Source organism: Cucumis sativus, chromosome 4 (genome assembly GCF_000004075.3).
Source record: "Cucumis sativus cultivar 9930 chromosome 4, Cucumber_9930_V3, whole genome shotgun sequence".
Lineage (NCBI taxonomy): Eukaryota > Viridiplantae > Streptophyta > Magnoliopsida > Cucurbitales > Cucurbitaceae > Cucumis > Cucumis sativus.
In genome coordinates this window covers 19426090-19437449 of record NC_026658.2, presented here as the reverse complement: position 1 = coordinate 19437449, position 11360 = coordinate 19426090, and the positions used below count along the sequence as shown (strand labels likewise).

At 30.8% G+C, this 11360-nt stretch overlaps 1 protein-coding gene across 1 annotated transcript; it reads right to left on the bottom strand.

The window, feature by feature from the left end:
* Positions 1-5381: 5381 nt before the first annotated feature.
* LOC101220999 (two-component response regulator ARR8) lies at positions 5382-7605 on the bottom strand. The gene is made up of 5 exons (XM_004144290.3): positions 7012-7605; positions 6809-6912; positions 6592-6669; positions 6243-6313; positions 5382-6122 (listed from the first exon to the last, which is right to left on the bottom strand). The coding sequence occupies exons 1-5, from the start codon at positions 7133-7135 to the stop codon at positions 5714-5716; spliced, it is 786 nt and encodes a 261-aa protein (XP_004144338.1). The 5' UTR covers positions 7136-7605; the 3' UTR covers positions 5382-5713.
* Between the last annotated feature and the right edge of the window lie 3755 nt (positions 7606-11360).

Genomic DNA, 11360 nt, shown 5'->3' with positions numbered 1-11360 from the left:
TAACAGAGATAAGCATACTCCTATTGATGCTAAAGTGTTGGAAAATATTCTTCACAATCGGGAGTTAGAAGATGATGTAAGTTATAAGTTTGCATATTATTTTTTTAAAATATTGATTTATACCAATTTGTATAATATCTTTTTAATGAATCATTTTCTACAAAGTTGGATGAAATGCATTGATGGCTTGGCTGGATTTTGGCTATGTTGTGAACTTTTTTTTAAAATCATATGTTGTTCTTTGACTTGTGATTTATAAAATTTTATTTAAAAAAAAAATGTTGTTGTCTTAAAAAATATGATGTAATTGAAAGCTTTGTTAGAATAATTATGGAATGATCTTTGATTTTTTTTGTATGGATGTTTGAATTTTATTGATGAATTTCTAAATGGATCTTCAAATAGTTTAATTTATACTATTTTTTTTTAAATAATAAAATAATATTCTATCGAAAAGAAAACAACATTGGAAATGTATATTTCAAGTAAATGTGGATTGAAAAAGATATGTGAGATTAAACTAAAAAATAAATAAAAGAGGAGAATATTTCCCTGCGGAACTCGATCCTCGTTCCCTATGGGGAAATTTATAAGGATGGAGAATGGGATAGGGGGCAGGGACGAAGACAAAAAGTGGCATCCCCTACCTTGCACTACCCTGTGGACATCTCTACTATTATGCCTTACTGAAAAAATGATACTTCTGGCAAAATATGCGAGATGATGTGATGCAGTACATTAAGATTGATTTAGTTTGCCAGTAAGATGAAGTTGAAAAGGCAAAGATTTTTGAACTTCTTGAACCCTACTAGTTCTGACAATACCATGGAAAAGTGTATTCATGGACTTCATTACTCATCCACCTAAGGTAGGTGACCATGAGGCAATTTTAGTCATCATCAATCGATTCTCAAAGTATGTCACCTTCATCCTCAGACCCAAGCTATGTCATGCTAAGCTGACAACTCACTGATTCTTTAAACATGTAGTAAAGTTATGGAAGATTTCAATAAGCATTGTTAAGGACAAAGATTGTAGATTCATTATCACATTTTGGATCGAATTGTTCGCTTTCTTGGGGACAAAGTTTGAATATATCATCAAGTAACCACCCTCAAATCGATGGCCAAATAGAGCAATTCAACTCCATGTTTGAAGAACATTTGCACCACATCTGGTAGATGTAAGTTAGAACAACCGGGTTCAGTTGTTAGATGTGGCCTAATTTTGTTTCAATGTCCAAACAAGTTCATCAACATGGAAACGTCCATTTGAAGTTGTAAGTGGAAGGAAAGCATTACTACCTCATATCATTGATCATTCCTATGTAGGAAAGAATCCTTAGGCATACAACTTAACTAGAGAGTGGAAACAAACCACGAAGATTGCTCAAGCATACTTAGAGAAAGCCTCTAAACATATGAAGAAATGGGCAAATAAAAGGTGTCACCCACTTGAATTGCATGTGGGAGACCAAGTCCCCATTAAATTGTGACCCAAACAGATTTTTTTTTCAAGGCTCCAAAGATCTACGCCTCATCAAAAAATACAAGGACCCTGTAGAAGTTCTAAAGAAGGTCGAAAATACCTCATACAAGGTGACATTACCCACGTGTGGATGAAGATTCACCCTATAAATCATGCTAGCACTCTCAATCCATACCACCCAGACCTAGATGACAACGATTGCAATAACATTGTGAGACTGATCATCAATCTGAAACAGAAGGATGGCAAGGAAGTTGAAAAGATTGCAAATAGGACCCAAAAGCATAAAAAACCCACCAAGACGATTCATGAATTTCTAATTAAGTGAAAGAACCTCCCGTCGAAAAGATAAGATGGGTATTTGCTGAAGGCTTAACAAAATGGAAACACAAAATTGAAGAGTGCAAGCTTCGCTAGTCAACAAGGACGTCAAGTTTTAAGTGGGGGAGAATGTATTGAGCATGCTCGTCTAGGGTGGATGTACTATGACCACATGCCCAAATCATCCTCAACCACCTTATACATAGTCATGTATTTAGTTTAGTACGTTAGTTTTTCATCTCTATGTTGTTTTTCATGTAAGTGACGCTCACACCTTTGCATGTGCTAGCCTGTCAAATTTAAAATTGTTTAAAATGAACTACAGGGAAAATCCACTAGTCATATCCCTCAATTAAATTTTGTTGTACTCTTTACAATCTAAGCTTTCTTGCAATTAACAATCTTCAATACTTTCTTTAATTATGTTAACCAAGCTTTTCTTTCTCTCATGTTTTATAAAATCATTTTCTCTTAAAACGTGAAAGGAGGCTACACAAATAGCGAGTTTGTCCACGTACTAACCCCTGCTTGTTGAATTAGAGCAAGTGTTGCACAATCGCTTGTCTCGTATTGGAAATATTGCAATTGTGACACCATGTCGCCTCCCCAACTTTTTTTCAATATGATCTTTATTATTTTGTCTCAATTTTTGGGAAATTTTGACCTAGCATGACAATTCTTTTGACTCTTGAATCTCATTTTCTTTGCTTAATTCCTAAAAGACACTAGCAAGCACAACAAATCCAACCAAAACAAAAAAAAAAACTTTAAATAAGAACAAAAGAAGATACTTTTCTAGTGCTTTTTAGGTCTCTTCCTATTTTCAACTTGAAACTCAACATTAAGGCCTACTTAAGTTACCTTTTCTCATAAGAGATCAAACATGAATAAAGTATTTTCTGCCAACAATGACCATAAAATTATCACATTGTGTTTTAATAGCTTTGTTCGATAATCAATAGAGACATTTTTATAGCACTAACTCATGAAAGCATACAAAAACACTAAATTACATTTTATTGGAAAAGAAAAATGAAAAATAATTTGTTCTTAAAAAAGAAAAAATATTATGTTTTTTTTAGTAATAAATGTATTGATTGAGAAATCTAATAAAATTTTAGGACGTCACTTTAAAGATATTAGTAAAAGTTATAGAAATGTTATCTCAAGAACCCTTGAGAATGGTTTTTTTTTGATATGATTCTTAGAGATGGCATGAATATTAGTGTTAATGTTTATTTACTTTGTCTTCTTTCATTTGAGAATATATATATTTTACCCTTACCTTGTCTAACATAAAAATATATGAAGATTGATAATTAGTTGGAATAAAGTCATGGTTTTCAACATATTTATATAGCAAAATGAAGTGTAACATTGGAGGCCTATAGCATAAATTTAATCTAAAAGTATATAGGGGAAATAAACTTTATTATAGTAGAAAATCTAAAAAGAATTTTTGTATATAGATAGTTGTACCTTATTTTCTCACTTGAGAAAAAAAAAAAAAAGTAAGAGCAATATCATCCGACAAAATATTTACGGTCACAAAATCTCAAAGTTCATGACGATCATTTTTTTAAAATATTTCAGATTTGATATTTCTTTTCATATCTTTTTTTCTATTTTCGATTTTTTTATCTTTTCTCATCCTCGTTTTAATTTTTTCTGCAATTTTTCTTTTATTTTTTTTCAAACTGGTGTTGGGTTCAAGATTATGCACCAAGTATCTACTTTTTTTTTTTTTTTTTTACTTTTATTTGATTTTTTAAGATCGTGTACCAAATATAAAAGATAGTAAAAAAAAATCGTTGGATTGTTGGATAGTTAAATATAATCGATTGTGTAGCAAAGAATCTTTAAAAAAATCGTCTTAGATTTGGATAGCTAAATTTAAACAATCAAATCAAATCAAAACGTACCAAATATAAACGATCGTACAAAAAATTATTGAAAAAAAAATTGTTGAGATTTGGTTACGCAAATTTAAATGATTAAATCTAAGCGATTGTGTAACAAACAATCTTGAAAAAAATCGTTTAACGATCAAATCTAAATGATTGATTAAGGAAAAAAATAGTCAAATCTAAACAATCATTTCCAAATATATTACGAAGCTAGGTGACAATTAATCACGAAGTATTTTTGTTAATTTCCATTGTGGACGTGTGAGCTTTTTTCATTTTCGAATTGTTATATACAATATAAATATTTTAGGAGACAGAAAAATTTAGAAAAAAGTAGCCCATAAGACCTCTTTTTGCATATTGCAAATATGATAAATACAAGAGCTATTAAAGGGCCATCCATTTTTAAATTTGCTACTGTTACAATTTGAAAAAATGCAGTGACATGAACTTTATTATAAAAAAAAAAAATTACTATTTTTGCAAACGTCTCAATATTTACAGCTTTATTACATCTTTTTAAAGGGATATTTTACCGAACAAACAATCGAATTTTGAGTTGTACAAATGACCTAAAATTTCATAGTCAAATAAAATGACCAAATTGCCAAGATTTTTGTTGGTTTTCCTTTTTCATTCTTTACCTCTAGCTCTTATTTTCATGCTTCTGTCCATCTCCTTCACGATTTTTCCATCACAGTCTCGCTCCCTTGGAACTAATTTGCTGGGGGTCTGAAAACGTGACAGCATGTCATGTTTCCAATGAAATGTTTCTTAATCAAATAATTCAATGAAATGCTTACAATCCTCCTCCTCCATGAATTAAATTGTATGCTTAAATCTAACATGTACCAAACAATTTTTTAATATTTTGTTTTTCCAGTGTTTGTAACTTTCTCCTGGCACTCTTTAAAACTTCCATTCCTGTCATGAGTGTCAAAATGCAGTGTCATGTCAGGACTCGGCTTGCTTTACACACTAATGGTTGCTATATCGGAAAATCTTGTCAGTTTTCATGTGATTTTGTATCAAACAACAGCTACTAATTGGGACATTTATAACAAGATGAGGACTAACTTGATAAATGCATAAGAACCAAAATGTTTGACAGCCAGACCAATATTTCAAGCTCGGCTCCACCAAAATGGCTTCCTGACTCTGATGCATGCAGATTTTGATAGAATTAGTTCAAACTCAAGTGACATCTACTAAATTAATCGAGAGAAATTTGTAATGCCCTAAGCCAAAGGTCACGTCAATGTCATTCTTGTTTGGCTTAAACTGCTTGTGAAAATGAATATTGTCTCTACTACCTACAAATCAACACAAGTTCTTTAATAATATCTTTCATCACTCACGTGCTTTTTAAGTCATTTTTCTAAAAATCATCTAACATAAAACTATTTCAAACTCGCCTAACTTTGAAATTATTGTGGTTGAACCACCACAAAGGAAAGTACACATCGTTGATATAAGTTTAAACCATACTAAATTACCGAGATCTCTCTCATCGATCATGATCTTAGTTCATTCATTTATCTTTCCTATACTCCATAAGTGGATGCAACGATGCAAATTAAAGTTTAACCATGAATGGAACCAGAAGCTGCATAGCTACACATCAGATGATACCAGCTCAATACAGTTATTCAACCAAACAGAAAGTAGAAAATGACAAGCTCTGGCAAATTGGTATCAATGAACTTAGAAACAAGAAATTGGGTAATGTCAAAGAAATCTACAGCTACAACTCATCGTATCTTTTTTCTTTTCTTTTTTCTTTTAATTTTTGTTGTCATGATTTTGATTAGCTTGACAAAATTGGGAAGGGAATATTTCCATGAGAAATATGTATACAGGAAAACCATTCTGATCTCTACATTCCTAAGGAAAACCTGTATTAACCAGCATGAGGATGAAGATGGGAAGAAATAAAAATAAAAGAAAATTTTAAAAGAAAAAAAAAAGAAAAAAAAAAAGAGTTTTCCCATTATTAACTACACCATGGTGGTAATACCATTGTATCTAGGCCTTGTTCTATCTGGAGAAAGTCCATCTTCCATTGCCTTCCTTTTGTTGTTGTTTGATTGTTGAGGCGGTGTTGGAGGGAGTAATTGCAACTGTTCTTGCTCCTGTGGTGGTGTTGGCAGAAGTGGTACAGATTGTATCTGATCTTGATCTTGCAGCGATGTTGGGATCTGCTGCAGTAGCGGTCGTGATTGTTCTTGTTCACGTTGTTGTTGTTGTTCTAGTGCTTGAGATTGGCTTGAATCAGGTTGGTCTTCTGTTGTTCTTTCTGGTTTGTCACATTTGAGTTTGGTTTTCAACATGTGGGGTCTAAGCCTGTTGACGTCCGAAAGTTGGACCGGTTTCAAGAAGAATTCTTCTGCTCCTTCTTCTAAGCATCTGTTTCCAATCATCAAAACCACCCTTCAATTAGATTCAAACATAAACAGTACTTCTTAACCAAAATCTCATAATTCAACCACATCTCACAAGAACAATTGCATTTACTCTCTTTCTTACCTATTGATTCTAGCAGGCACATTCTCAGATGACATAATCACAACAGGTATGTTTCTCAGAGCTGTAGACCCCTGCAAAACCAGAGAAACTTCTTCAAAAAGACCTCCAAGGCTCAGTTTGTTTGACTAGAAAATTACTTTTCAGAATTCCTTATGTAGTTTCTTGGATTATGTTACCAAAATTAAACAAAATCTCAAAAACTCGATACAAGAAGGACCCAGATAGCTAGCATTCTAATTTTAGCATAAGAAAAGCAAATTTCCATTCAGAGGCATTTCAACAAACATCTGGTATGCAGTACAAAACATAAAAGGTATTCAAATAAAAGCAAGAAGATGAGGCAGCATACCTTGATCTTCTTCAACAAATCATAGCCAGTCATTTCAGGCATACAGTAATCGGTAATTACAAGATTCACATCCACTTCCTGAAGAAAACCCACAACAGAAAGAGGAAAATAAGTAAGCAAAGAAGTACCCCACCAAAAATTGAAAGAAATTCCAAAACCCCCAGATGGGAAAAAACATTAAGAAAAACCAGATCAAATAACAAAATACAAAACAAACCTGATGGTGATGGTGATGGTTAGATGAAACAGAAGGAATCGAGCTATTTCCAGGGTCATAACCCAAAAACTCCAAAGCTTTACTCCCAGAATCAACCGTAGTGACTGCCATAGAAAAAAAAAGAAAAATGCATAAGAAAAACAGAAACCTCAAAATCCAAAATTCCCAAAAGGACTTTGATTCGATTCATCCACTGTATATACCTTGGTAAGAGGAGGTTTTAAGGAGTTTTTCAATCAATTTCCTATCAATAACGCTATCATCAACGGCAAGAACATGGAATTTGGAGTCGGAAACCATGCCCATTGCAGCAACAGAAGATCCCATAACGGAGGAAGAGGAAGAAGAAGAAGAAGAGGATTTTTGAGAGAGAAATGAAATAGGGAGGTTTACTTAGGTGGGTTTTTGAAAGGGAAACAATGGTGGGTGAAGGAGAAAGAGAAGATGAAGAAGAGAAGAGATGAATAGCTTTGTACTGCAAACAAAGACCCACCAAAATCCACATCCCACAAAGCAAGATCCGACCAGATTTCCTCACCAAATCTTGCAATATTTTTCCAAGATGATATACTTTGAATTACAAGGCAAGCAAAATATTAAACCCCTAAAGAAAAACTCCCCATTTTTTCCCTTCATATTATATTCAACCAAAATCTTCCTAATCTTTCATTTTTCAAACCTCTACGATTCTCTCTATTATTTCTTTTTTCTTTTTGATATTGCTTAATTCAGCTAATATTCTTCACTCTCCTAAGATTGAAAATCAAAATTCCTCGACTATCAAAACTGTCATTTTAATCTAAGTTAGTAGATAAGAAGTCAATTACAAAGTCAATAGTTACATCTTCCACCTTATAATTATTAAGCTTAACAAAAAAAATAAGAAATGAATGAGTGAACCTCGCCAAATCAAGCCATGCATGTAAAATTACCGTCAAATTAAGTTTAATTTAACATAGTCTATAGAAGTTGTCACAAGATAGAAAACTACCCTCTTTAAATTTTAATAGTAAAATTGTTAAAACAAAAGTCATAGTGGTAGGACTATAACGAATCAGCGTAGTAAGTAAACCCTCTAATTAGTAGGGATTATTATTGTATGAATAATGAATGAACGGATAAAAGTAAATATTTAAGAAAAAGAAAAAAAGAGAAGATTTTTCTATCTATCTTTCTTTAAGTATAAGATTTGATGGGAAGACAGGTTGGGATTTATTTACACAAAAAAGGGGTAGCCATTGACATTTGAAGAGATATATAAATTTATAAAGATAGAAAATTTCCTCTTTTTCTAATTTTTATTTTTGATATAATATATATTATAATGAAAGTATAAAGTAATGTAATGAAAAGGAAAGGAAGGAGAGAGAGAGAGAGAGAGAGAGAGGGGAGAATGTTGGACCCACACAAATCCTCTAAAGAGATACAGTTGATGTCAGAAAATGAGGTGTTTTTTCTTTCTTTTCTTTTTCTTTTTCTTTAGAAGAAAATATAAAGTGGGTAAAAATAAATAAGAGAAGAAGAAAAAAGAAAAAAAAAAATTACCATGATTTTTCTTTGAGAAAATGGAAAGTGGAGGTAATAGTGGTGGTGGTAAAAGAGAAGGCAATTTCATTTGATTCTCTCTCTCTTTTCTTTTGTTTTTTAAAGATATGCTTTTCATTGATGTCTTTGTCAAAAAGGTAATTTGAATGGATTGAAATTAGAGTGGATTCTATTTGAGTGATCTTGTGATATATATCCTTTATTTTGATTTGATTTGAAATTTTCTTTATATATACACATACATCTTCTAATAGGGTCTTTAATAGAGTGAAAATTTTGACTAATTTTTTACAAATGGTTCCACCATTATAATTTTAACACTTTTTTATTTTGTTTTTAAACTTTTAATTACATTTTATTATCCGCTTTCAAAAGCTTGTTTCTTTCATTGTTGTACACGTAATCGCTAATTTAGCTGATCATAAATATATAATTGTAATGAACAAAATGTGTGGATCATTCAAAAGAAGAAAATAAATTTAAGTGAACAAAATGTTAGGTTTTAAAAGTATGGAAATTAAATGAAAATTATTAAAACTCAATTTTGTTGAAGAAAAAAAATGCATACTACAAACATATATCCTTTCATGGGAGTACATATTCACAAAAATAGCATATTCTCACTTTCAATATAATACAAATTCAAATATAAAATCACATGAAATTATGTTATACTTAAAAGTAACAACAAAAATATATATATATATATATATATATATATATATATATATATATATATTCTTCAAGTTTTCATTCCTCCAAATATTGTTGAACTCAACTAAAGAATATAAACGTAGCATACCAATTAAACAGATGGATTGGAGGCACACAACTGTGTCGTGAATGTCAAAGTTTCTAAACATAAACCATATGTGTTGGGCCCAAACCCTTCGCTATCAATTATAATTAACTCTTTTTTTCTTTTTCAAAAATAGTAGTTACGTTACAAATATTTTTACAAAGTTATTAGGAAGAAGAAAATTACGAAAACTATTTTCATATATTGTGAAAGAAAATATTTGTTTTTTTTTAAAACTATATCTGAATTTCTTTTTTCATTTTGTAAAAAGGTATTCTCTCAAGATATTTACCTATAATTTTAATCGTATAATTTTAAAATAAAAAAAGAAAGAAATAAAATTGTTGGCATATTTTAAAATATATTTGTTTTAATTGTATATCAATTTTCTTTATTCTTATAAATATACTTTGAGAAGCTTAAGAAGAAGAAAAAAAAAACATTTTAAATTTTGGCTAAAGATTTTGAAAAAGTAAAAAAGTCTTTTAAAAAGATGCAGATAAAAAGAAAAAAAGAAAAGAAAAAAGACTTATGAAACAAGTTTGATATTTAAGGACATAAAATTAAAAAATAAAATCATTAGAGAATAAGACCTAAAAAAAATGTCTATTCTTTTCACATAGATTTTATTTGGACCACTCAGATTTAATATTAATGATATATATAAAAAATTTATAAGTTGAGAAAGAAAAAAATAACTCTTATATTGGAATATATCAAAATATTTATTTAATTAAATAGAATATGCTAATTTTGATGGGTTGAATGAGTAAGGTTTAATTAGGGAGCATTTAATTTTTCTTTAATCTTCATTTCAATCTTTTTCTTTTCTTTTAAAAAAGAATTAAATCTCCATATATCAAACCTATTTATTTTATTCCCTCCTACGTTTATATTTTGTATTTAAATCTTTTATTTGTCTTTAAACTCTATTACTTGACTTCAACCTAATTTCATTTGTTGGGTGAATTTTTGGATTAATTCTCCCAACTATTTCACACTAATTATTATAAATGTGTTAAACACTATAAGACGATATATATCTCAACAAGCTTAGGATGACTTCCGAAAAAACATCCTAAAATATGTGTTTTCGAGATTTTCGTGTTTAAGGCATTTTTTCTCACTTTTGTGTCTCTCTTTTTCTTATATTATATACAATTTATTATATTTACTTCATCTACGTATAAAATTTTCAAACTTGTGCCCTTTAAGTTTGGGAAAATCCATGATGTCAACGAGTAGGAGTCGATTTTAATTATTAATTATAAATTAAACCTTATTTAGATGGTATAAAAAAGACAGAAGAATCTAAAGATATGATCTACATGTCAAACATTATTGTTGTTGACACAAAATGTTACTGGACAAAAGATATAAAGAAAGAATAAAACAATGCATACGCTAGAATTGTTAACCTAGTTTTGTGTAACCACATCTACGTTTGGGGGCAGTGTGCTCGATGAAAAGAACTTCATTAATAAAGTTAAACAATTACAAATGATTCCTACCTCACAGTATGATAATAATCATACCAACCTTACTACTAATGAAGAGTTTACATTTCCCTAAACTCAAGACTCCTTTTAAAGCAAAATGTAGTCTCTTCTTTTAAAGGAAAACATACTATTAGTGTAGACTCCTTCTCTTAAACCAACTCATAACTCTTCATTTCATAATCGAAAAACTTTCAATCATCTCTATTAAGATTCTTTTCAAGAAACAAATTAATTTCTCAAAGCTAAGCTTACAACACACAACTCACAAATGTTTGATTATTCCATCATTGAAATTTAAAGTAAAAATCAAATTGATATCATTTATCACCAACTTTCTCTATTTGGATAACACTACAAGAAATCGAAGTTTTTCCAACGCAAAAAAATGCATCGAAAAAAGGAACATCGACAGAAGGGGTTTCTTCTGAAGTAGAAAGTATGACGTCGGGGGAGGTTCTTTCTGCCAACGCACCATAATGCATGTCGGGAAAATGTGGGCAATCACAACGTGGATAATGAGGACGTCGAGACTGCCTTAGGGACTACCGACGTCTATAATGTCGCGTTGGACGAGGCCAAAGAATTAATTATACTGTTGGCTTTCCTTTGACGTGACATCAGAAACATCGAGAAAAAGGATCACCACTTCCGACGCTATTAGTGATGCATCGAGAATGGGTTGCCTGTCTCGACGTTCTTCGGTCTGCGT

Bases quoted from the DNA above. Each gene is read 5' to 3' on its own strand.
- LOC101220999 (XM_004144290.3), bottom strand. From the start codon at position 7,135: ATGGGATCTTCTGTTGCTGCAATGGGCATGGTTTCCGACTCCAAATTC. The intron at 6,913-7,011 runs GTATATACAGTG...TTTCTATGGCAG, and splicing joins TAAAACCTCCTCTTACCAAG to TCACTACGGTTGATTCTGGG. The intron at 6,670-6,808 runs GTTTGTTTTGTA...GGTTTTCTTCAG, and splicing joins ACCATCACCATCACCATCAG to GAAGTGGATGTGAATCTTGT.